This window comes from Rhinopithecus bieti, unplaced genomic scaffold, assembly GCF_001698545.2.
Source record: "Rhinopithecus bieti isolate Rb0 unplaced genomic scaffold, ASM169854v2 scaffold_19723, whole genome shotgun sequence".
Classification (NCBI taxonomy): domain Eukaryota; kingdom Metazoa; phylum Chordata; class Mammalia; order Primates; family Cercopithecidae; genus Rhinopithecus; species Rhinopithecus bieti.
In genome coordinates this window covers 92,700-119,114 of record NW_016809579.1, presented here as the reverse complement: position 1 = coordinate 119,114, position 26,415 = coordinate 92,700, and the positions used below count along the sequence as shown (strand labels likewise).

At 48.4% G+C, this 26,415-nt stretch overlaps 1 protein-coding gene across 2 annotated transcripts in view; it reads left to right on the top strand.

Annotated features, from left to right (window-relative positions):
• The window catches only part of UPB1 (beta-ureidopropionase 1), a 38,920-nt gene extending 17,942 nt beyond the window's left edge, over window positions 1-20,978 (top strand). The window contains exons 4-10 of one of the 2 annotated variants that reach the window (XM_017889804.1): window positions 4,816-4,910; window positions 7,394-7,555; window positions 9,327-9,451; window positions 14,662-14,743; window positions 16,261-16,303; window positions 17,997-18,151; window positions 20,107-20,978. In XM_017889804.1, the coding sequence (XP_017745293.1) occupies window positions 4,816-4,910; window positions 7,394-7,555; window positions 9,327-9,451; window positions 14,662-14,743; window positions 16,261-16,303; window positions 17,997-18,151; window positions 20,107-20,190 (746 nt within the window). In that variant the 3' untranslated portion in view covers window positions 20,191-20,978. Of the gene's footprint in view, window positions 1-4,815; window positions 4,911-7,393; window positions 7,556-9,281; window positions 9,452-14,661; window positions 14,744-16,260; window positions 16,304-17,996; window positions 18,152-20,106 lie in introns of both variants that reach the window. The other variant, XM_017889803.1, reaches the window with a different exon arrangement.
• Window positions 20,979-26,415: the final 5,437 nt, after the last annotated feature.

Sequence of the window (26,415 nt, the reverse complement as noted above, 5' to 3'; positions counted from 1 at the left end):
TTTTTTTTTTTTTTTTTTGGTACATGGTCTTACTCTATTACTGAGGCTGCAGTACGGTGGTGCAATCACAGCTCACTGCAGCCTCGACCTCCCAGGATCAAGCAATCCTCCTGTCCCAGCCTCCCGAGTAGCTGGGACCATAGATGCATGCCACCACACCTGGCTAATTTTCTTGAATTTTTTTTTTTTTTTTTTTGGAAAAGGAAATCCCACTGGTTTGCCCAGGCAGGTCTCAAATTCCTGGGCCCAAGCAATCCTCCCACCTTGGCCTCCCACAGTGCTGGGATTACCGACGTGAGCCATTGCGCCCGGCCCTTAACTGCTTCTTAAATAGACCTTTGACCAGTCCTTGTTTATCATCCTTCCCTGCTTCCCCACCTTCAGAGGTACCTGGTGCCCCTGGGTCCTGAGCTTTGGATAAGCCGGAGACCTTCTCTACTGCTAGCGGACTCTGTTTTCTCTAATCTGCTGAGAGATTTGCCTGCATCTCTCTGCCTTCCTGTTTCCCCTCCCTCAGTGCCCGGTCCTTGTGGGTATATGCCTTTGCATGAACATTGCTTTCCTGTCATGTTGATAGGGTTTCAGGAAAAAACATGTGTCTGTGTCCCAGAAGTTCATGTCGTTTTCCTATTTTTTGTTACCTTTGTACTCTCACTCTTCATTAGACCATGAGCTTCATGAAGATAGTACCTATGTTTGTTTTTCCCAACTCTCCACCCACCCCTGTTTCGTCTTTAGTGGCAAGAATAATCCCTGGTGCATGACAGGCACTACACATTAGTATTGACTGGGTAGTTGAACTAACATCTTCCCTTTCTTGGATCTGGAACTCCCCTTCATTTATCAAAGTCTAGCACAGGTACCCCTCCTTTGTGGGGCCCTGGGGACTCCGCCAGGCAAAGCTGACCACTCTGTACTGCCAGGTTTTGTGGCCGCACCAGGTTCTAATTCATCTCCTTCCCTCTAGGCTGGCAGTGCCTGAGGGCCAGGTGTTGGGTCAATGCATGTGGAATCCTGTCCCCTCTAGTTGAAGAACTGTAGTTGGGACTTTGCAGCCAGCCTCACCCAACCCCCCTTTCACATCCTTCTTTTGAAAGTGTGTTTACATTAGAGTGGTTGTGTAAACAGGAAAAGAAGCCGTTTATTCTCTGGGGGCAATTGACTCACTCCTAATGCTCTGAAAGCTGAGAATTAATGGTCATTAAGGAGCATTTTTGTTTTCAACAGCTTTTCTGTTGGCTTCCTTAAAATAATTCATCTCTCTTCACAGAAGGCGAGCCTGGGGAGCCTTGAGCGTGGTACCAAGGCCCCCAGGGCTGTTGCTGGCAGTGCCTACCGCCTGCTTGGCAAGGTGGTGGTGGTGCCATTGGCGGGATATTTACTGTGGTGCTCTTAGGACCAGGCTTCCTGGGACTGGAAGGAATTGAGAGGCTGAGGCTTCTCTTCCTTCTCTGTGAAATAAAGGGGGTGACACCTGCTTAGGGATGTTGGAGATGAGCTGCCTATTATAAATACAAGAGTTATAAAGAAATAATTTTTAGGCAACTAGAAAGGAGTAAAAGGAGTAAAGGTTCTCAGTGGAAATTTTCCTGTAATAAGAAGCAACCCCTGAACCATTTCTTTTCTAACCTAACAGGCGGCTTAAAGAGCCATGCCAGCAAGCTTTGATATGCAAATGCAAGCAATTGGAAACTAGGTCCACCCAACATGGCCAACATGGCGGTTCCTGTCCTCTTCTCCTTGTCACCACCTGTGCCAAGTGTCATGACCACCTCCAGATAACTCACACATGTTCAGGACATCATGGCAGCTCAGCTCACATTTGCATATTAAAGGACTAAGGTGGGAGGGCTAGGTTTTTTGCAGGCTACTTGAATGTCACACCTGGTCAAACCAATCCCCTGGGCCCTATGCAAATCAGACCCCACCTCCTCCAGCCTCCCAATATAACCAACGACAGAGGGAAATCCGCTGGGGTGGGCCCTTGGAACCTTTGGCTATGTTCCCAGTGCTGCTCTACAGCCCAGCCACATGTGGATATCTGCAGCGTGTGGAGTTACCTTTAGTACCTGCCAGTCTGCTGGTGTGAACCGTGCCTCACTGTGAGTAAATGTCTCCCATAGCCGAGATCGCGCCGTTGCACTCCAGCCTGGCAACAAGAACAAGACTCTATCTCAAAAAGAAAGAAAAGAAAGAAAGAAAGAGAGAAAGAGAGAAAGAAAAGAAAGAAAAGAAAGAAAAGAAGAAAGAGAAAAAGAAGAAAGAAAAGAAAGAAAGAAAAAGAAAGAAATGGACTTGGACTATTGTGAGGTGGGAGATCTACAGAGTATACTGAATTAGTCCAGACAAGGAATTCAGTTCTCCAGATCGAGAAAGAAAAAGACGAATAGCCCAGGAGGAAATAGGCAAAGGGTATGAACAAAAAAATGTAGGGAAGGAATCCAGACTGGCTGGTGAATGTGTGGTGAAGGACTCGGCCTCACTGGGGATATGGAAGACATTTAGTCACAGTGAGGCACCGTTCACACCAGCAGACTGGCAGGTACTAAAGGTAACTCCACGCGCTGCAGATATCCATGTGTGGCTGGGCTGTAGAGCCCCATTGGGCACACAGCCAAAGGTCCCAAAGGCCCACCCCAGCGGATTTCCCTCTGTCCCTTGCATAGGAGACTGCTCTGAACCTGGTGTGCATGGAGATGACCGGCATCTTTGAACTGTTACTCTGTGTCTATGTACCTACTGTTTGGAGAAAAAAAAAAAGTCAAACAAAAACCAATGAATTGAATGAAATTTTCTACCAAATTAGCGCCCTGGTGGGGCCTGGCCAGGGATCATGAGAATAAGAGCATTAATCCTTGCAAATGTTCATCCTGTTCAGTGGTTCCCAAACTTTTTGTGGGATCATTAATGAGTAGCTTTTTCTATTTCTGAAGAAACCTCCTTGTCACTAGGAAGAGGGAGGGTCCCAGTGTCATCCCCAGTGGCCTTCTGATATTTTCCCCAAGGAGTTAATGGAGCTCCTGCCACCCTGCAGATTGGCCAACAGCAGGACATCTACTGGTTGGGAACTTTGGCAATTTAAAACTTTTTGTGTGTGTGGCATATAGATATACATAACAATATTTACCATTTTAACCATTTTTAAGTGTATAGTCTGTGGCATTAAATACATTCATGTTGTTGTGCAACCATCATCATCGTGATCTCCAGAACTTTTCTCATCATTCACAATTGGACACCCCTACCCATTAAACAGTAACTCCCAATTATCCCCTCTTCTGACCTCTGACAGCTATTCTACTTTCTGTCATTAAGAATTTGATTACTCTAGGCCGAGTGTGGTGGCTCACACCTGTAATCCCAGCACTTTGGAAGGCTGAGGCGGGTGGATCACCTGAGGTCGGGAGTTCCAGCCTGACCAACGTGGAAAAACCCCATCTCTACTAAAAATACGAAATTAGCTGGTCATGGTGGCGCATGCCTGTAATCCCAGCTACTTGGGAAGGCTGAGGCAGGAGAATGGCTTGAACCTGGGAGGGGGAGGTTGCGGTGAGCCAAGATTGTGCCATTGTACTCTGGCCTGGGCAACAAGAGCAAAAACTCTGTCTCAAAAAAAAAAAAAAAAAGAATTTGACTACTCTAAATACCTCCTATGAGTAGACTCCCACAACATTTGTTTTGTATCTTAGCATATTCTTAAAGGTTCATCCTTGTAAGCATGTATCAGAATGTCTTCCCTTTTTAAGAGGGCTGAGTACTACTCCATTGTGTGTATATACACCACATTTTACCTATCAGTTCATCTGTTGATAAGACACTTGGGTTGTTTCCATCTTTTGGCTATTGTGAATAATGTTCCTATAAACATGAGTGTGCAAATATCTGTTCAAATCCCTGGTGCAATTGTTTTTAAGACTTTGGGAGGCCGGGCGCGGTGGCTCACGCCTGTAATCCCAGCACTTTGGGAGGCCAAGGCGATGCGGATCTACGAGGTCAGGAGAGCGAGAACCATCCTGGCGAACCATGGTGAAACCACCGTCTCTAAACGAAAAACAAAAAAATTATAGCCGGTGACGGGGGGGCGCCGTAATCCAGCTACTCGGGAGGCTGAGCAGGAGAATCGGACGTGAACTCCGGGAAGGCGGTAAGCGCTTTCAGTGAGCCGAGATTGCGCCACTGCACTCCACAAGCTGGGCGACAGAGCAAAGACTGCTGTCTTTCTTTTTTTTTTTTTTTGAGACGGAGCCGCACTAAGTGTCGGCCCGGGCTGGAGTGCAGTCAGGCCGGATCTCAGGCCACTGCAAGCTTACGCCTCCCGGTTCACGCCATTCACCTGCCAGTCGCCGAGCGGCTGGGACCGACCAGGCACCCCGCCCACCTCGCCGGCAGTTTTTTGTATTTTTAGTAGAAGAGCGGGGTTTTCACAGTGTTAAGCCAGGATGGCTCCGATCTCCTGACCGTTTCGTGATCCCCGTCTCGCCCATCCCCCCAAATTGGCCTGGGATTACAAGTCTGACCACCGCGCCCGGCAAGAACCTGTTCTTAACCAACAACAAAACAAACACAACACAACCACACACACACAAGCAAAAAAAAAAAACTTTAGGAAAGACATTTGGCCCAGCCCCTTGTTTTGCCATGAAGCCCAGAGGTAAGGGCTGCCTAGTGCCCACAGCCAGGAACAGGACCCGGAAGCCAGGCCGTGGTACTCCTGAGACTGTATTCTCATGCAGTGACCACCTGCTGCTGGGCTGAGGAGCCCCCCTCAGAGGCTGTGCATGTTGGATATAGTTCTGCCTTTTCTCCTATTTATAGCTATGCCCTTTGCCTTCTGTACAAGAGAGAAGCTGCCTTGGACAGAATTTGCTGAGTCAGCAGAGGACGGGCCCACCACCAGATTCTGTCAGAAGGTAGGACATTAACTGCGCCTCTGGCAGCAGCTGCCAAATATGTGCAAGTCACAGAGCATGACCACAGCTGCTGGGTTTGGCCTTTCACCATGGAAAATGCGCCTGTTTGGTGCTTGTTTTGCTAGATGAGATTAGATAAGACTATTTGCCACTTTTTTTTTTTTTTTTTTAGCGTACTCTTAAAATTGGAGAGTGTAGGGCTCCAGAGGGGCCATTAGTAGCGTTTTCAGGCAAGGGAGCTGCAGCCCAGGGAGGGTGGTCGGAGGTGACTTTTGTAGCAAGTCCCGCAGCTGGCAAGTGGCAGAGCTGGCATTCAGGGACCAGAGAAGCCAGTTCCTCATTCAGAGCTCTGCATGCTGCACTGCAGTTTGCTTGAGTCACAGAAGCTTCGATGCATGGCCTGTGTCTCATCAGCGTACAAATTGGTTTTGATTTTTCTTCATTAAAACCTCATAATATATGTCGTATGATCCCATTTATATAAACTGTCCAGAATAGGCAAATCCATAGAGACAGAAAGCAGATTAGTGGTGGCTAGAGGCTGGGGGTGAGGGAGGAAGGGAGTGACTGCTAATGGGTACAAAGTTTCCATTTAGGGTGATGAAAATCTTCTAAAATTAGATGGTGGTGAAGGCTGGACAACTCTGTGAATATCCTGAATACTACTGAATTGCACACTTCAAAAGAGCGACTCCTTGTTCTGCTTTTTCCCACCTCTCACTACTGTACTTGACCAATCTTAAAGTGAATCTTATGCTGTGTGAATTATATCTTAATAAAACTGTTACCAGAAAACCCATGAGGTGACGAATGGTCATTTATCCTTATTTTCACCTCTAACAAAAGAACTCTTTTCATTTCTTTGTATTCTCTTTCAGGTTTTATACATATACTTAGGGGCTTTTGGAGCAGAGCTATAATCATGGTGACTTTATCAATACTCAGTTGTGATTCCAAATATCGGTGTTCTTAGGCTGTAGAGGAAAAAAATCTCTCATTCACCAGGTTGTTGATTTCTTGCTATGGAAAAAAGAGGAAGGAGACTGGTTAGGGGACTTTTGCAGATGATAAGCCTGAGCCAGGGCTGGAGGAAGGGGGTGAAAGAGAGCCGGTGCCAGAGACACTCTGCTTCCACAGGGACCTGAGGCTGCCCTTAGCGTGGCTCCTAGTGTTGCCTTCGGAGCATGCCTCTCCCCTGTCCTGTTAAGGCCAGAGATCATGATGGCTAATTAGAGTAGAGGACAAATGACCCGCTGGGCTGCTCATCCTGTGGTCACCAGGGATTGATGTTCTTACTTGAGACAAAAGGAATTTGATGCCAAAGAAATTTATTTTTGGTATAGATAAGAAGTTTGAGGCCGGGCGCGGTGGCTCAAGCCTGTAATCCCAGCACTTTGGGAGGCCGAGATGGGTGGATCACAAGGTCAGGAGATCGAGACCATCCTGACTAACACGGTGAAACCCCGTCTCTACTAAAAAATACAAAAAACTAGCCGGGCGAGGTGGCGGGTGCCTGTAGTCCCAGCTACTTGGGAGGCTGAGGCAGGAGAATGGCGTGAACCTGGGAGGCGGAGCTTGCAGTGAGCTGAGATCTGGCCACTGCACTCCAGCCCGGGAGACAGAGCGAGACTCCGTCTCAAAAAAAAAAAAAAAAAAAGAAGTTTGATTATTCTTTTTACTCTCTTTTAAAGTGGTGATATATATGTATATATAGTACCATTTTAACCATTTTTAAGTGTACAGTTCAGTAGTGTAAAGTATATTCACGTTGTGCAGATCTGCAGAACTTTTGCATCTTGCAAATCTGACTCTATCTCGTTAAACAATAGCTCCCCGTTCCCCCAGTCCCTGGCAACCACCATTCTATTAATATTGTACTTTCCATTTCTGTGAATTTGACTACTCTAAATACCTTACACAAGTGGAATCATACAGTATTTGTCTTTTGGGGACTGGCTTGTTTTATTTAGCATAATATCGTCAAGGTTCATCCATGTGTAACATAGAACCATGGCATCTAAGGCTGGATGATACTCCATTGTATGGCTGTGCCACGTTTCGTTTATCCATTCACCCATTGATGGGCACTTGGGTTGCTCCCACCTCTTTGCTATTGTGAATAATGCTGCAATGAATATGCGTTTGCAAATCTCTTTGAGACCCTGCTTTCAATCCTTTTGGATATATACCCAGGATTAGGATTGCCAGATCAAATGGTAATTCTTGTTTAATTTTTTGAGGAACTCCCATATGGTTTTCCAGAGCAGCTGCACCATTTTACTATACCACCAACTGTGCACAGGACAATGTGATTCTTATTTAGCAAAGCATGGACATCAGGGTATTTAGTGTTCCAAACAACAAATGCAAGTGATTGCTTTGACCCAAGCCTAATGATTTAGTAGGATCATTAAATTCTTCTTCAATAAAAAAACAACAGTTGGTTTGAAAGTGGGACTCTGCTATATTTATCATTTTTCCAGCTGGCGAAGAACCATGACATGGTGGTGGTGTCTCCCATCCTGGAACGAGACAGCGAGCATGGGGACGTTTTGTGGAATACAGCCGTGGTGATCTCCAATTCCGGAGCAGTCCTGGGAAAGACCAGGAAAAACCACATCCCCAGAGTGGGTGATTTCAATGAGGTGAGCCACCCATAAGATGAATAACCAGCCCTGCTCACTTGCCCCTCTGTGTGTTGTAGATCTCTGTGGGACTTTCCATGGGGAAGTTCTGTGCAGGATCATACTCCATGTCATGCACACTCCACTGGAGCACAGTGTGTGGCTGCGGTATTCAGAGGGTTACCCGACATTGCTCTATATCACACAGGCAGACCGGATTCAGGCGGGACTCTCAGAGGAGTCCCAAACACCTTTAGCACAATGGGGCATATATTTTTTTAATACAGCCTGATTTGGCCTCCTGAATTCTTTGAAGTAAGTGGTATATAAATTAAAACCAAAAATAAATATTGCACAAACATGAAATGATTCCCATGGTACCCTTCAGACTCAGAGCCTAGCACGCCACAGCCCTGTCCTTGTTTGGTTTGGAGCGTGGCATTCCTTGTCTGTGACTCATGGGGGGTCTGAGGTGGCCCATGTTTGTGTGTCAGGTGACAGTGGGCAAATGTGCACGTCTGTGTAGTGTGCATTATGTGAAGTTTCATGTGCCCGTGATCAGGGCACAAGTTGGGGGGGCCATTTTTGTTGGTTAATGCCAACCCCTAGGTGGGTAAGACGGGAGCAGGTGGATGTTTGAAGGAGGGAAATGAGCTCTGCCTAATGCCTAAGATATTAAATCTGAACTTGATTTGCCGTTATACAGTTGTTCAGGATGTGATGTCCCCAGTTCTCACTCCATGATTGTGGCGATCCTGGCCATTCTCAGGCTGGTCAGGCAGACAAGAAATGGCCTGCAGAGCTAGAGGAGGTTTCCCAGGGAGAAAGAAGAGCCCAGCGTTTCTCAGTAACAGCTGGAGGTGGGGTGGAAAGACGCACCCCTCACCTGTTTGCCCTGGGATTAATCTTTAGCTCCCTGCAGATAGCACAGGGCTTGTCTCAGCACAGCAGGATCTGCTCCAGTGTTCACCACGTACACACATCCTGGTTGCTGCCTGACCATGGCCAATTTTGATGGCCAGAGTCAGGAGGAGGTGGAAGGCTCCCGGAGCAGATCTGTTTGGGACCTTGATTTGCCCTCTAGCTTCCCTCAGTGCTGTCCAGGACAGTGTCCCTGCCCTGGTACCCTTAGGAACAGACAGAGAGGCAGGGATGGGAGAATGGGGTCTGGTCCGCCTGCCCCACAGGGACCTCCTTAACCCTAGGCAGAATGGAGAAGGTGTGCTTTCAGGGTGTGGTTCTACTAGAAGCTTTGGCTTTAATCATTTGGGTGAGCTATGCCCCCTCAGGAAACAGCTTTCTACTCTGACCAGGGAGAGAGTTGCTTAGATGTGCTCCAGGTCCCCGGGGCTCCACTGTTCTATATGATGGTGTATGGTTGCTGAGGGCATTGACCAACTCGTGTTAACACCGACCAAACCTGAGCCTTGAGTTGGACCGTGATTGAAACCTCACCAGAGTTTGAAATAGTGTGGAACGTCGTTGTGGGGATTTTTTGACATGTCAGAAAGGAGACTGGGCAAATGCTTAAGCCACTGTGATTCCCCCGGGGGCTGGCTTATTTGGTGTCAGGGGTTTTTTTGTGTGTGTGTTTTGTTTTTATCCTATTGAAATTCTGGAACTTAGAGTCACACTCAGGAGTGTAATCACCTCTGGACCATTGGTGATGTTTCAGTTTCTCTGCCGAGTCTAAGAAAAGGGAAATCTTAAAGGTCAGAGGCATCATGTATGGCCCTTTGCTTTTCAGTCAACTTACTACATGGAGGGAAACCTGGGCCACCCTGTGTTCCAGACGCAGTTTGGAAGGATCTCGGTGAACATTTGCTACGGGCGGCACCACCCCCTCAACTGGCTTATGTACAGCATCAACGGGGCTGAGATCATCTTCAATCCCTCGGCCACCATTGGAGCATTAAGGTCATTCAGTTGGTGGGGTCTGGGGGGCTTCCTGGGGCCCAGCCAGCTGAAGCCCAAGGCTGGTCTGTGGAGCTCCAAGGTGGCAGCAGGCAGACGCAGCCACCAGGATTGTGTGTCGTACATATGACCAGCTTTTCAGTGAAAAGAATCCTCAAGATGGCAATGAGCAATCCCCCACCCGCAGCAAGAGCTAATCTACAGTAAAATACCAACCTCTGCTGTGATTCTGAACACTGAGATGAAAATAATTCCCCCCTTTCCCTATAGTCACCAGGGAGCTTCAGAAAGCCCCACATTGGGCTGGGCTCAGTGGCTCACACCTGTAATCGTAGCACTTCGGGAGGCTGAGGCAGGTGGATCACTTGAGGTTAGGAGTTTGAGACCAGCCTAGCCAACGTGGTGAAACCCTGTCTCTACTAAAAATACAAAAATTAGCCAGGCATGGTGGTGTGCGCCTGTAGTCCCAGCTACTCGGGAGGCTGAGGCAGGAGAATCACTTGTACTTGGGAGGCAGAGGTTGCAGTGAGCCAAGATGGCACCACCGCACTCCAGCCTGGTGACAGAGCGAGACTCCGTCTCAAAAAAATATAAAAAACAAAACCCACATCTAAGTCCTTGGAGCACAGTAGGTGCCTAGCCAGCATTGGCTCCTGGTTGGGGGACTGTGGATTCCTAGTCCTCACATCTGCAGCATCCTGCACAGGTAGGGCAGACATCTGGACAAGAGAAGCCACAAATGAGGGAGTTGGAGATCAGTCAAGGAAATTTGTCTTTAACCAGAGAAGGATTTAATTTTTGTAATACATAACAAGTGTTTTGGTGTTAGCCTCACCCCTAAACAGATAGAACTGCCCTTGTCAAGGCAGGGTTGGGGGATGAGGGGAGGGTGGCCCTGGAAGCTGGAGAGCTGGGCAGTACCCCACCCCTGGGGCCCCTCATTTAGGAGGGGCATCCCGCAAGCTGATCTGATTGCATGACTATGCTGCTGCCTCTCTCTTCCACAAAGGCTGAGCATTTGGGTGGTTTCCAGTTTTGCATCACTGCAAGTAACAGAACTCTAGGAATTTATGTGCAAATACTTTTCTCCCCAACTCACTTCCTTCCAAGCAGGGTTCCTGCAGCAGGAGGCGCTGGCTTTCACTTTCTGTGGTCTTGGCTGCCGGTGTCCCCTGCAGGACGGGTGTGCCCTGTCCTGCCATGGGTGGGCAGCTTTGAGTCTCTGCCAGCCTTCTCCTATCTCTCTTGTCTTCATTCTTGACTAAATTTCAGTTGAATTTCTTCTTTTTCTTTTTTTCTTTGAGACAGAGTCTCACTCTGTCGCCCAGGCTGGGGTGCACTGGTGCAATCTTGGCTCACTACAAGCTCCGCCTCCCGGGTTCACGCCATTCTCCTGCCTCAGCCTTCTGAGTAGCTGGGACTACGGGCGCCCGCCACCACGTCTGGCTAATTTTTTTGTATTTTTAGTAGAGACGGGGTTTCACCATGTTAGCCAGGATGGTCTCGATCTCCTGACCTCATGATTTGGTCTCCCAAAGTGCTGGGGTTACGGGCATGAGCCACTGCCCCCAGCCTACTTTCAGCTGAATTTCTTCTAAACGTCAGGGTGTGACATTTACCTTTTCTTTTCATATAGTGCCCCTTTCTCAAGAGTAACATCCCCTCCGCATTCAACATTTATTTGCATAGCAGGTTCCTTCTGGAGCCAGAATGCAACCCCTCATCTGTTACCTCAGATCTACCACCCTGCCCATGTACCTGGAGATCTGGTCCATGTCCAGGTGGGGTACTGTTGGGTAGAAGGGGAAAATCAGGCCTCCATCTTCCCTCAGAGAACATACTGGAGTCTCATGGTGGCCAGAATACCACGAGCATTCATTGGTGGTCGTCAGTAGAGTTATTACTGGTCATCCAGCTACCAGGCCTGGGCAGAACTGTGGGGCCACCCCCTAGAGCAGCCTCCTCTGCTGGCTCTGGGTAAGACACTTGGCAAGCTCCATCTCTCCACTGGGGTCCCTAGAGGAACCCGAAGCACTAGGGCATCTGGCTTCTGGGCCAGGGCAGGCAAAGTTGTGGCCATGGATTCAGATGGCTCCTCGCCTTGTGTGCAGAGGGCCCTCCCTGACCCTGCTATCTCGGACTTTTATTAGCTCCAGTTAGGCAAACAGAAGCACCCCAGTGCAATATGCATATAATTGCTATGTCCTCAGCAGCCTATTAGGCTTATTAAAATGATTGATTTTCTTTCCTCAGCCAAGAATCATCCAACCCTTGGCTTTCCAGGCTGTGGTGGGGCTGGCAGTAAAAACTAACAGGTCTTTTGGAAAGCAGTATATTTCCTGAGCTCCTAAAATGCTCATGCCCTTTGGCCTGATAATGATATTCCTAGAATTGTAGCCTGAAGAAACAGTCTAAAAGAGGAGGGAAGGCCAGGCACAGTGGCTCACGTCTGTAATCCCAACCCTTTGGGAGGCCAAGTCTGGCAGATCACTTGAGGGCAGGAGTTTGAGACAGCCTGGCCAACATGGTGAAACCTCATATCTACTAAAAATACAAAAATTTGCTGGGCATGGTGGCCGGTGCCTGTAGTCCCAACTACTTGGGAGGCTGAGGTAGGAGAATCTCTTGAACCTAGGAGGTAGAGGTTGTAGTGAGCTGAGATTGCACCACTGCACTCCAGCGTGGGTGACAGAGCAAGACGGAAAAAAAAAAATAGGAGGGAAAGGCAATGCATGTGAAGGTGCTCACAACAGCTTACTTTACAATAACGGAAAAGCTGACAGCGGGAGAAGTGTCTGGGCTAAGTACATTGCAGCCCACCTCTTCCACAGGTTATTGTACAGCCACTAAAAAGAGTCATGATGAAGGTAATGCAAAGTGACGAAAGCCTGTGAGCAAGAAAAAGACATGTTCAGGCTGTGGTCAGAACTCTTGGAAAAAAAAAGAAAAAAAAAAAAAGTTTGCCTATGGACAAGGATAGTCATAGAGTGTGGATAAAAGGCAACAGGTGGTTTATTAGGATGGTAGGATCCTGGGTGGTTTTCTTAAAATGATGAATGATGGAATTGATAGTGTTTTTCAGCACAATGCTGGGCAAATCCCCACCAGCATTGGATCACAGCATCCAGAACCATCCATCCCCTTTTCTGGCACCTTCTGCCACCTATATCAGAGACAGACATACACATGTGCACGCACACACGTGGGTCAGCAGGGTGTCCTCATTCATTTTTTAGTCGCACAGTTCTAAGTACACAGTAGTGTCTGAGTGCTTTTGATTAGGTTATCCTCATAATCCTATAAGGATGTGTCCCTTACGGCTTGGGTGACCAAAGATTTCTACTACCTGTGTACATTCACTGGCAAGTCACCATCCTGTCCTCTTGCTGCATCTTACCTTCCCACTGCGATTATTTTTAGGGATTTGTGTATACCGCACTGGAAATACGGCAAACGTCCCCACTCCCCCATCAGACTTCATGATTCCTACACACACTGGGCTCTCACTCATCCCAGCTTCCTTTCCCCTGGTGGCTTTGAGAGCATAAATTTTATTGCCAGCTGTGGGTTTGGGTCCTACACAGAACACCTCCCTGGAGAACTGCAACTAAGATGTTTATGGCAATTGCCCTGCAAGTGTCTATTTAATTCCTGAAAATGTCATTTACTGGTGTGTTTCTGTAAAAATCATTTCTGAAAAGTTTTGTCAGCTTGGCTTAGCAGCTGGGGAAAAAAGCAGCAAAATGAGTCCCCTCAATCAAGCCTGTGATTTTTCATTTTTTCAGACTTGTGAATCCTCCTGAGAATTAGGCTTGTGACAAGCACCCACCCCCTCCACCTCCTCCCTGGTTTAAACCAGGTGCATGCTGTCAGGAAGGAAGATTCCAGGGCATTTTGCTCCCAGTCACACAGTGTTTCTAAGTGGGCATTACTCCTGTCAATCCAGAGTCTTTTTTTTTTTTTTTTTTTTTCTGAGACGGAGTCTTGCTCTGTCACCCAGGCTGGAGTACAGTGGCACGATCTCGGCTCACTGCAAGCTCCACCTCCCGGGTTCACGCCATGCTCCTGCCTCAGCCCCCCGAGTAGCTGGGACTATAGGTGCCCGCCACCACACCTGGCTAATTTTTTTTGTATTTTTAGTAGAGACGGGGTATCACTGTGTTAGCCAGGATGGTCTCAATCTCCTGACCTCGTGATCCACCCACCTCGGCCCCCCAAAGTGCTGGGATTACAGTCATGAACCACTGTGCCCAGCCTCAATCCAGGGTCTTAAAGATGTTACTCAGACAAAAGATAATTGGCAACAAGAAGGCCCACTAGATTCCACGTCACATCTTAGTTGGCGGGCCAGAGAAGGACAGGATCTCTGGTTGGGGCCATGTCTCCCATTGCACTCTCCCTTTGCAGGTGCTGGAGTGAAGAAGGCCCACAGCTCAGCCAAGCCTGTGGGGTGCCTCCCTCCTGGGCCACTCCCGCCCTGGCCAGTAAGAGAACCAGGAAGCCTTTACTTAGAGACTCAGGGTTCAGAAGAGGGAACTGGGAGGTCACTGGGAAATGTTCCAGCTTGGAGGAGGTGACCCTGCTGCTGAATCTGACCCTTTATCCTATTACCTAAGTTCCTTTCTTGTTTACTGGCCCTGAAATCTCCCACTTTGGAGATTGCCTTGTAAGGCAGAACAGCAGGGTAGGAGAGTTAGGGTAGGGTAGGTAGAGCCTGCGCTCAGCCCTCACAGGCCCTGACAAGTCCGCCAGGCCCCTGGCTCCCTTCTGGCATTCACCTGGAGAGGTTCTGCCCAGCCCAGCAGGTGGGTTCCAGGAGAAGGGATCGAGGCGGGAAGTGGTGGTTATGGAACTCCTACCACTTGGATCTTCACCTGCATGGTCATTCAGTCTTCATAGTCTTCCTTTGAGGACATTTCAGAAAAGGAAACTGAGGCTCAGGATGAGGATTTGATCCAGGGCTGCCAATTCTGACAGAGCACAGCCACGTGGCTTATGCCTGCAGCAGCCCCTTCCCAGAGGCTGTTCAGGCCAGGGCAAGGTGCTGAGGACAGGCTGGCCTGCTTGCAGGTTTGGGGTGTGACCAGTGAGTCTCCTGGCTGTCCCCACCACCGGCCCAGGAAAGCCTGCAGCCAGGCCGAGCTCAGGGCTGAGCATCCACTGAGTCTGGCTGGAAAGTCGGCAACCTGGTTCCTCTTGGTCTTCTCTTACAGCGAGTCCCTGTGGCCCATAGAGGCCAGAAACGCAGCCATTGCCAATCACTGCTTCACCTGCGCCATCAATCGCGTGGGCACCGTAAGTCCTGAGGTCTGGCTGGGGGGAGGAGCCGCCCCCTGGTGGCCCTGGTGGGGACACCACGTTCCCTCTGCACACATCCACAAATCCTAGGGTCTGGAAAGGGGTAAAACTGGCTTGGTCTGTTACTTTTTCAAGATCTCTCTGTCCTCCTGTTTTTTCTGTTTTTGTATTTGGCTGAAGCCATTTTGAAAAGATCTTTGACATGGCAGTTCTCACCCTGTCACGTCCAAATGTCCAGTGTATTTTCCCCCTTGACGCCATACACTAAACAGTTTTGACTGCCAAACAGAATGCGCTTATTATATCTCTTCCTCATCCTTATTAATCAGATATCAAACTCTAATCAGAGGATCTTTTCAGTCTGAGATAACCAAGGTTTCCACACTAAGTTGATCTGACTTCTAGCAGCATAAAGAAACCTGATGTTTTGGCTGGGTGTGGTGGCTCATGCCTGTAATCCCAGCACTTTGGGAAGCCGAGGCTGGCAGATCACCTGAGGTCAGAAGTTTGAGACCAGCCTGGCCAATGTGGCAAAATCCTGTCTCTACTAAAAATATAAAAATTAGCGGGGCAGGCTGGCATGCACCTGTAACTCCAGCTACTCAGGAGGCTGGGGCATGAGAATAGCTTGAATGAGGAGGCAGAGGTTGCAGTGAGCCGAGATCACGCTACTGCACTGCAGCCCGGGTGACAGAGTGAGACTCTGTTCCCCCCCGCCCCCCAAAAAAGCCAGATGCAGTGGCTCACGCCTGTAATCCCAGCACTTTGGGAGACTGAGACAGGTGGATCACCTCAGGTCAGGAGTTTGAGACCAGCCTGGCCAACATGGAGAAACCCTGTCTCTACTGAAAATACAAAAAATTAGCCGGATGTGGTGGTAGGTGCCTGTAATCCCAGCTACTAGGGAGGCTGAGGCAGGAGAACTGATTGAACTGGGAAGATGGAGGTTGCAGTGAGCCAAGGTCACGTCATTGCACTCCAGCCTGAGCAACAAAAATGAAACTCTGTCTCCAAAATAAATAATAAAATAAATGAAAATAAAAGAAACCTGATGTTTTAGTTAGCCTGTGTAACCCCATCACAGGTTGATGTACAGTTTCCATTAGGCTTTGGGGGAAATACTGAAAGCAGTATGTGTACCCGCCCACTGCCTTCACAGACCCTGGCCCGGGGTTTTTAATTACTTCAGGCCAGCCTCAGGTGCCCACAGCCCTGAGGACCAGTCTGTGCCCAGTGTCTTTCTCTTGTCTCAGATTATAAACTCCCCAAAGGCACCGTCCAGGTTTTTACCCTGCTTGTCAAATTCCCCGCTGGCCCAGGGCTGGCTGTTCAGCAGGGGTGTTTAATAAGCGCTTAATTGCCGGGTGAGTACAGACCATTCCAGCTCGCCTTAACTGTTTCCCGGCTGACTCACCTCTTGGCCTGATTGCCCTGCTCCTCTGACTGAGTGAGCTGGAATGAGTGTAGTGGTGGTGCCACCTATAGGTTCCTCTTACCTTGGTCTTATTTCACAGGAGCACTTCCCGAACGAGTTTACCTCAGGAGACGGAAAGAAAGGTATGTCTCATGAACCATGGTGGCTGCAGTTGAGGAGTGGGCCTTCTTCTCCCCTTCTCTGTCTGCTTCCTCCGGTCAGGATCTGCCACATAGATCATGTCTGTGTGCCTGGCACCTAGGAGGAGGTGCCAACTCCTCTCTGCTTTATTGCCTGCAGTGTGGGAATCAGGCTGTGACTGGGGTGTGGATAGGCAGTCCTGGGCTTGAGGAGTGGGTTGGACTCCATCCATTCCCCGGGACTGGTGTGAAGATGAACTGAGAGAATGTGGGGGATCCTTTGTGAGCTCTCTGAAAGGGAGAGGGGCTCTCATTCAGCCTGTGGATCTCCCTCTCCATTTTTCTTTGTCCTTGTCCCCCCTCTCCTTGCCCAAACCAGCTGTACAGATGCCACAGGGCATTGGCATGGATGCCTCTGGGTTTCTAGAGTCTATGGCTTGTTTTGATCCAAGGGCACATACCACCTCACCTCTGCTAAGAACCCTAAAGACTCCTTTCCCATGTCTCTGGCCAAGAATGAGGGAGGTAGGGACTGCCTCCCTCACCAAGGAGGTATCTGAACTAGCTCAGAGTGTCCTCTAGAAAGCCGGAAGGGGGTCGGGCATGGTGGCTCATGCCTGTAATCCCAGTACTTTGGGAGGCCAAGGCGGGTGGATCACCTGAGGTTGGGAGTTCAAGACCAGCTTGGCCAACATGGAGAAACTCAGTCTCTACTAAAAAAAAAAAAAAAAAAAACACAAAAAATTAGCTGGGCATGGTGGCCCGCGCCTATAATCCCAGCTACTCGGGAGGCTGAGGCAGGAGAATCGCTTGAACCTGGAAAGTGGAGATTGTGGTGAGCCGAGATCGCACCATCACACTCCAACCTGGGCAACAGGAGCGGAACTCCATCTCAAAAAGAAAAAAAAAAAAAAAAAAAAAAAAAACCGAAAGGTTCTGAGCGGATCTGTTTTCCTTCTGGAATCCCTGATCCTAGTTACTGTAAATAGAGATGCAGAAAGAGCAGGGGAATGAGCATCCACTGGGTGCCTGCTGCATCTGGACCATGCTAGGCCCTGCCCAGCCCCACCTGCTCCTTACATATGTGTGAGGTGGCTGCTAGTCCTCCCTAACTGGTGAAGGGACCAAGGCCTGGAGGGAGGGTGAGGGTGATGCAGGTGGCAGGCAGATGAAGGCAGAGCCTCCAGCTCACTGTGGGGGCCCTCATAGGAAGCCCCCAGAGTGTGACTTTCTGATTTCCTTAGGCTGTGGGTGGGAGCGACACCTCTCAGGAGGGTGACATTTAGACATTTCCCCAGGGGCAAAGGGGAGCAGCATAAGGGGGCCATTTGCAGCAATCTGCTGGGCCTTCAGGCGTGAGGTGAGAGATAGGCCTTTTGGGCCTCAGCATTTTGCCCCTTAGCAGGGCAGGCTGGCACACACCTGTAATTCCAGCTACTCAGGAGGCTGGGGCACGAGAATAGCTTGAACAAGGAGGCAGAGGTTGCAGTGAGCTGAGATTGTGCCACTGTACTGCAGCCTGGGTGACAGAGTGAGACTCTGTTCCCCCCCCCCCAAAAAAAAGCCAGACGCAGTGGCTCACGCCTGTAATGGCATGGACCCCATGTCCTGGGCCTGCCTGAAGGTGCCTGACCCTCTGCGGAGCCCACAGTGCATCTACACAAGCTCACAGATGTGTTTCTTTGCTCCTTTAAAGCTCACCAGGACTTTGGCTACTTCTATGGCTCGAGCTATGTGGCAGCCCCTGATGGCAGCCGGACTCCTGGGCTGTCCCGTAGCCAGGATGGACTGCTGGTTGCTAAGCTCGACCTAAACCTCTGCCAGCAGGTGAATGATGTCTGGAACTTCAAGGTAGGTCCCCAGGACCCCTGTTGTTGCCTCCTCCTCTGCTTTGGCCCTCATCCTGCTCTCAGGGCTAGGAACTGCTGTTGTGGGGTTGCCCATGGCAGCATGAGGTACCAGCTCCCACCCGAGGTCTCTGTATGAGCTGAGGGCTGAATCTCTGCCTCTTTGTTGGCTCCTGGGAGGAACAGTTGGGTCAAACAATGTACAGGCAGCAGGCTGCGATAAATTCTCCTCTCATCTGATTTAGATTCTGGGTGCCTTCAGACAAATTAATCTCAATTTCATTTGTCCAGGGAATAGAATGGATTGGCTCCTCTAATCCTTTTTCCTTTCCAGGCATTTGCACTTATCACAAGATAAATGTGCATGTCTGGTTCTGCGTGTGGCCAGTCCCTGCAGTCTAGGCCTTGACGATAGCAGGAAATGGGTCATGCAGAGAAATGGAATCTAGTGGCTCTGCCACAACCTTCCTTCCTTGGTCACCTTAATTAAGCCCCTTCTGCTCCCAAGCCTTAGTACTCCCAGTTGTAAAATAAGGGGGTTAACTCGAAGGTCACATGCTGGCTTTGACACCTAATGCCCTGTGATGTCAGGAGTCAGAGGAATGGAGGTGTCTGCCCTCCTGGGATGGGACTCCACCCTAGAAGGGCTCACAGCTTCAGAGTTTGCTGTATTAGTGTCTGAAAGTATTTCCACCAACTCAACACCCCCTTTCCTTTTTTTTGGTGGAATGGGGGCATGGAGACAAGGTCTTGGCTCTGTCATCTAGGCTGGACCATATGGCACAACCATTGATCATGGCATCCTTGACCTCCTGGGCTCAAGCTGTCCTCCCATCTCAGCCTCCCGAGTAAATGGGACTATAGACATGCACCACTACCATATGCAGCTAATTTTTAAATTTTTTATAGAGACTGAGTCTCATTATGTTGCCCAGGCTGGTCTTGAACTCTTGGCTTCAAGCAATCCTCTCACCTCGGGCTCCAAAAATATCAGGATTATAGATACAAGCCACTGTGCCCTGCCTCAGCCACCTTTTATAAGCAAATCGTATAGCAAATAAATGTCCATTGTTATAACTGACTTTCCCCGGTGTGACTGAGAGACCACCAGGGCCTCTAATCCACCCAGACATGGGCTTTTTTGGTCTTGATCCTGTTTTCTGAGCATGGGTTCCTCAGTCTCGGATCCTTGTCAGACACACAAGGTGTTGGGCATGAGAGAATCTCCTGACCTCTCTCTCCTCTTCCTGGGCAACTAGGATGAATGTAGGATTCCACCCAAATCAGAAATCGGAGTCAAGAATGCTGGCCAACTCTTTTTAATAAGTATCCCAGGAGCAGTAAACCAAATGTTTTCTCATTAGACACTTCTTAGAAGCAGAAGCCTTCCCAACTTTGGTAATGGGCATGAGCTCCTGTCAAGGCTTTATGGGAGTAGTCCACCTTGGGAAAGGAGGGAGGGAGGGAGTATGTGCTGGGTGTAAGCACCCTGGGTGGGCTTTCCAACCCCACTAGGCTCTGTATCCATGATGAGATGCCACATGGAGTAGACAGAACTCCAGACCCATCCAGGAGCCCCTGGTTCAAATCCCAGCCTTTTCTACAACTGGCTGATGACCTGGAGCAGGTCACTCCTCTCTGGGCTGTAGGCTGCTCTTCTGGGGAGCAACAGGACCACGGGACTCCCCTTCTCCCTCTTGCCTCAGCAGACCACACCTTCCAGATAGACAGGTCGAAGAGGTCACAGCAGCCAAGACTAGGCTGTATGAGTCATCGTGGCATCTGTGAACTTTGCCACAGTACCAGAATCAGTGCCAAGAGGTCACTGTCAACGAGCCTTCCTGATGCATTCCTGTCCCGTGACTGCCCTCCAGTGGCGAGAGGTGGTGGCGTGTAAGCGATGGGGATTTATAAAGCCAGAACCTCTAAAGTACAAAAGTACATCTGTTTTGCTTTCAGATGACGGGCAGGTATGAGATGTACGCACGGGAGCTCGCTGAAGCTGTCAAGCCCAACTACAGACCCACCATCGTGAAAGAGTAGCTGGCTTCAGTGCCTGCCTTGGGGTGAGGAAGACACCTCCGCCCCAGTGGATTAGCAAGCATGGCAGGCTTAACACGTCCAAGTTATCCCCAATAACATTGTCCAGCTTGGCTTTAAAATCCCCAGGCAGGGGGAGGGTGGCTTGGGGAGTGACTTCTTAATGGATAAGGGGTTTAATTCTGGGGTATTGGAAATGTTTGGGGACTAGGTAGAGGTGAATGTACTAAATGCCAGTGAATTTGTGTACTTTAGAATGTTTCAGTTATGTGACTTTTACCTCAACTGAAAAAAAAAGCCCAGGTACTGCTTGTGCAGGTAGATTTGAGGTTAGGCAGATGATGCTGTCCATCCTGTACACCAGTGGGAAGAGGTTGAAGGCTGATCCAGAGACCCTGAGCCTACAGCAAGGCTGTGGTGAGTGGGATGGTCTTTGGATGTGTCGGCTTAGCTAGACTACAGTCCCGAGTAATTCAGTCAGACACTAATCTAGGTATTGCTGTGAAGGTATTTTGTAGATATGACAAAAGTCCATTCCCAGTCGACTAAGTAAGTGAGATTATCTCAGATAATCTGGGTCAGCCTGACTTGATCAGTCAAAAGGCCTAAAGAGCAGAGCTAAGGGCTGCCCTGAGGAAGAAATTCTGCCTGTAGACAGCAGCCCAGCACTTGGTGAGAGTTCCTGACAGCCTGCCCTTCCTGATAGCCTGTCTTACAGAGTTTAGACATGACTAGCCACTCCTACAATCACTGAAGTCAATTCCTTGCAATAAATCTCAATATATGCCCTACTGGTTCTGCTTCTCTAGTTGAATCTGACTGATACAGATTTTGGTGCAAGAAGTGGTTCTAGACAAATAGAATTTTAAAGATGAGTTTTCTGCATTGGTTCTGGATTTTTTAGAATTCTTCCCTAGTTTGAATGAACTTAAAGGCATTAATGACTCTATTTCCATAAAGTCAGGGTAAAGAGGGTAGTTGGTAGTCCACGGCATGGTGCAGCAATAGTAATTTATGTGCGAGGCCAGCCATCAGCCTGTGCCCAGAGTTCCAGCCTGCCCTTTCTGATGGCTTGTCCTGTGTATATCAGACTTGCCTGACCAGATTCCATCATCATAGAAGGTCATTTGTTGCAGTAAATCCTTTTATATCTCTATCCATCACCTACTAATTCTGCTAGTTCTGCCAACGTGGTTGAGCTCCGTTTTACACATCAGATTACTCACCTCTCTACACCCTGGTTTTTACATCTGTCCAATGGAACTGGGCCAGGGGCGGTGGCTCATGCCTGTGATCCCAGCACTTTGGGAGACCAAGGCGGGTGGATCACTTGAGGTCAGGAGTTCAAGACCAGCCTGGCCAACATGGTAAAACCTCATCTCTACTAAAAATACAAAAATTAGCTGGGCATGGTGGCGCGTGCCTATAATCTCAGCTACTCAGGAGGCTGACGTATGAGAATTGCTTGAATCCGGGAGGCAAAGGCTGCAGTGAGCCGAGATCACGCCACTGTGCTCCAGCCTGGGCAACAGAGTGAGAGCCTGTCTCCAAAAAAAAGAAAAAAGAAAAAAAAGAAAGGGACCATATTCCTGTTTTATGTCAAGACAGTGGTAAAAGACAGATTAGATGGGCCAGGGAGCCCCTTGGCAGTTTTCAGTGCAGCGCCTATTTAGCCCTGTCCTTGCACAACACAGCAAGACCCCAACCTGCCAAATCTCAAACAGCAGTTGACCAGAGTATCGAGTTGGGGGGTGGGGTCGAGATTCTGTAATTACCCGCTTACTGTTCCCAAATCAGAGAAGGCAGTCTCATCCCTTCACTGGCCCAGCAGCTGTATCATATGGAAACCTGCATGGCAGGGCTATGGTACTCCTGGACAGCCACCAGGGATGAGAAACCCTGATGGAGCTGCCTGGCCACAGCTCTGCAGTAACTTCCTTGAACTCTCTGTGCTGCAGGTTTTCACTTTACCTAATGGCCCTCCTTGTACCTTTAAAAATAATAATAATAATAAATCCAGTCCCACAGACACGGTGAGCTTTTTTTGCCTGGTCCTTTAGCTTTTAAAACCTTAGTGTCAGCCAAGGCAGGCGGATCACAAGGTCAAGAGATGGAGACCATCCTGGCCAACGTGGTGAAATCCCATCTCTACTAAAAATACAAAAATTAGCTGCGCGTGGTGGCACACGTCTGTAGTCCCAGGTACTTGGGAGGCTGAGGCAAGAGAATCGCTTGAACCTGGGAGGCGGAGGTTGCTGCGAGCTGAGATCGCACCACTGCACTCCAGCTTGGCGACAGAGCGAGACTGTCAAAAAAAAAATAAATAAATAAAATAAAACTTAGTGTCTTTGGTTTCTAGAAAGAGGGTGTAATCAACCTAATACACAAGCCAGCTTAGGTGACAAATTGGTGCATTTGTGAAATAGGCATGAATAAATGCACCACAACTCTTTGATTATCTGCAACTCTCATTGCCTGGAAACAGAACAGTCAGGCCCATCTTAGAGTAGGCAGGCCCTGCACAGGCAGGGTCATTTCAGGGTTTAAATCACCCCTGGAACATGTAGATGCTCAGTAAACATTTGAATGAATCTGTGGTGGAGGTTTTTGTTTCCTTGTGATCATTGCTGATGTCACGGGGCAGTCTCTCAGACAAGAAATTGCAATGGTTCAGTGTACATGGCCGGTAGGCCCATGGGCCCCTGTAATCTTGGATGACGCCTTCTGACCCCTCAGTTTTCTCACCGGTAAGATGACAGGTGGCTGGGCTCAAGAATTTCTCCCTAGAAATTCTCAGTTCTGGCAGGCCACCTTCCTGCCAGGCTACAGCTTTATTGCTGGAATCTGGGGTGGAATAGCTGAACTTCAGTGTGCCCAAAAGAAAAAAAGGAGGCTGTGCACAGTGGCTCACATCTGTAATCCCAGCACTTTGAGAGGCTGAGGCAGAGGGATCGCTTGAGCTCAGGAGTTCAAGACCAGCCTGGGCAACAGAGACCTTGTCTCTATAAAATTAAAAACAAAATTAATAATAGAAAAAAAGAAAAGGGCTAAGGCATTATTAAATATAGACCAGACCACATATTAGACCACAAAAAAGACTCAGTGAATTTAAAGATTAAAGTCATAAAAGTGTATTTTCCCATCACAATGGAACAAAACTAGAAATCAGTAGCAAAGGGAATACTGGAAATTTTTAAAAATTAAACAATGACCGGGCGCAGTGGCTCACACCTGTAATCCCAGCACTTTGGGAGGCCGAGGCGGGTGGATCACAAGGTCAGGAGATTGAGACCATCCTGGCTCACACGGTGAAACCCTGTCTCTACTAAAAATAAAAAAATTAGCCGGGCGTGGTGGTAGGCACCCATAGTCCCAGCTACTCATTAGGCTGAGGCAGGAGAATGGCGTGAACCTGGGAGATGGAGCCTGCAGTGAGCCCAGATCGTGCCACTGCACTCCAGCCTGGGCGACAGAGTGAGACACTATCTCAAAAAAAAAAAAAAAACACCACACTTTTGTTTTCTGAGACAGAGTCTTGCTCTGGCACAATCGTGGCTCACTGCAATCTCCACCTCCCAGGTTGAAGTGATTCTTGTACCTCAGCCTCTCGAGTAGCTGTGACTACAGGCACAGGCCACCGTGCCTGGCTAATTTTTGTATTTTTAGTAGAGACAGGGTTTTGCAGTGTTGGCCAGGCTGGTCTTGAACTCCTGGTCTCAAGTGATCTGCCTGCCTCAACCTCCCAAAGTGATGGGATTACAGGCATCAGCCACCCCTCCTGACCAACAACACACTTTTAAACAACCAATGGATCAAAAAAGAAATCATAAGGGAAGTTAGATATCTTGAGACACATGAAAACAAAAACACACCAAAACCTATGGGATGCAGCAAAAGCAGTGCTGAAAGAAACTTATAGCTATAAATGCTTACATTTAAAAAGTAGAGTCTGGGCACGGTGGCTCACACCCATAATTCCAGCACTTTAGGAGGCTGAGGTGAGAGAATCGCCTGGCCTCTCTACAAAAACTTAAAAAATTAGCCAGGGATGGTGGTGCACACCTGTAGTCCCAGCTATTCCAGAGGCTGAGGTGAGAGGATTGCTTGAGCCCAGGAGTTTGAGGCTGCAGTGAGCTAAGTGAGCTATGATGGCACCACTGTACTTTGGCCTGAGCAGCAGAGCAAGATCCTGTCTCTCAAAAAAAAAAAAAAAAAAAAAAATCAGCAACTGAACTATACACACTATTTACACATTAAGGCACTAAAAAAAGAGCAAATGAAAGATCTAACAGAAGGAAGCCAATAAGAACAGAGCCAGAGAATAGGAAAAGAAAGAAAAGAGTCAACAAAATCAAAAGTTGCTTCTTCAAAAGATCAACAAAATTCACAACCTTTAGCTAGATTAAGAAAGACTCAAATTACTAAAATGAGAAATGAAAATCAGGACACTACTACCAACTCTACAGAAGTAGAAAGGATTATAAAGTACTACAGACAGTTGTATGGAAACAAACTGGATAGCCTAGATTAAATGGGCAAATTCCAGCTGGGCATGGTGGCTCACATCTGTGATCCCAGCACTTTGGGAGGCAGAGGTGGGTGGATCACTTGAGGTCAGGAGTTTGAGACTAACCTGGCCAACATGGTGAAACCCTGTCTCTACTAAAATACAAAATTAACTGGGTGTGGTGGCGTGCACCTGTGCTCCCAACTACTTGGGAGGCTGAGGCATGAGAATCACTTGAACCCGAGAAACAGAGGTTGCAGTGAGCCAAGATTGTACCACTACACTCCAGCTTGGGCAACAGAGTGAGATTCTGTCTCGAAAATAAATCAATGAATGAGTAAATGAATGAATAGGCAAATTCCTAAAACAAAACCTACCAAGACTGAGTCATGAAGAAATATTAGAAAGCACAAACTTCAAATCAAAACTGAATAGTCAGAGATTTGACTCTTTGCAAGCTAAGTTAGCCTACTGCAGTTTCACAGATGCTCACAGAAAACATACTTTTTTTGTTTGTTTGTTTGTTTGTTTTTTTGAGACGGAGTCTCGCTCTGTCGCCCAGGCTGGAGTACAGTGGCCGGATCTCAGCTCACTGCAAGCTCCGCCTCCTGGGTTTACGCCATTCTCCTGCCTCAGCCTCCCGAGTAGCTGGGACTACAGGCGCCCGCCACCTCGCCTGGCTAGTTTTTTGTATTTTTTAGTAGAGACGGGGTTTCACCGTGTTAGCCAGGATGGTCTCGATCTCCTGACCTCGTGATCCGCCCATCTCGGCCTCCCAAAGTGCTGGGATTACAGACTTGAGCCACCGCGCCCGGCCCTTTTTTTTTTTTTTTAAGAGACGGAGCCTCACTCTGTTGCCCAGGCTGATGTGCAGTGGTATAATCTCAGCTCAATGCAACCTCCGCCTCCCGGGTTCAAACGATTCTTCTGCTTCAGCCTCCTGAGTAGCTGGGATTACAGGCTCCTGCCACCACACCCGGCTGATTTTTGTATTTTTAGGAGAGAAGGGGTTTCACCATGTTGGCCAAGCTGGTCTCAAACTCCTGTCCTCAGGTGATTCACCTGCCTTGGCCTCCCAAAGTGCTGGGATTACAGGCTTGAGTCACTGCACCCAACCAGACAAGACACTCTTGGGTCAGATACAAAGGACAGTTTATTACAGCAATAGCAATAGCCAGAGTACCAGCATTTTCTTACAGCCATTTCCCAAGCCTAGTTCCCATAGGGCAACACAAAGAGGACCAAGTGAATCCTGCACATGCAGTGGGTTTTATTGAGGAAAGGAGGAGGGAAGAGAGCTAACAGAATTTGTGTCTTTTATATTGGATGGTTGGTATGTCTTCCCTCTGCACTAATGGGAGGCATTATCTCTACCAAGGTCACAAGAACACCTGTCCTTTGCTCTATGGATGCAAAGCACCTGTGTCTGTCTTCCAAGGCCATACCAGCTTCCTTGAAAAGATAGTCCAGAACAAAGGCCTTCATAGTTTTAGCTGACAAGACACGTACAGAAATGTGAGAGACCTGTGGAGAATTATCTCCCAATAATATCCACCCCTCATTTCTATACTGTCTTGGCTTCTGACAATTTTCTTATGGGTATGCCATTTTATCAGTCACTGATTAATCTGACCAATAGGCATAGAGCAAATCAGTTCAGTGTGTCTTACAGAATTTTTTTTTTTTTTTTTTTATTTTTTTTTTTTGGAGCACGGAGTCTT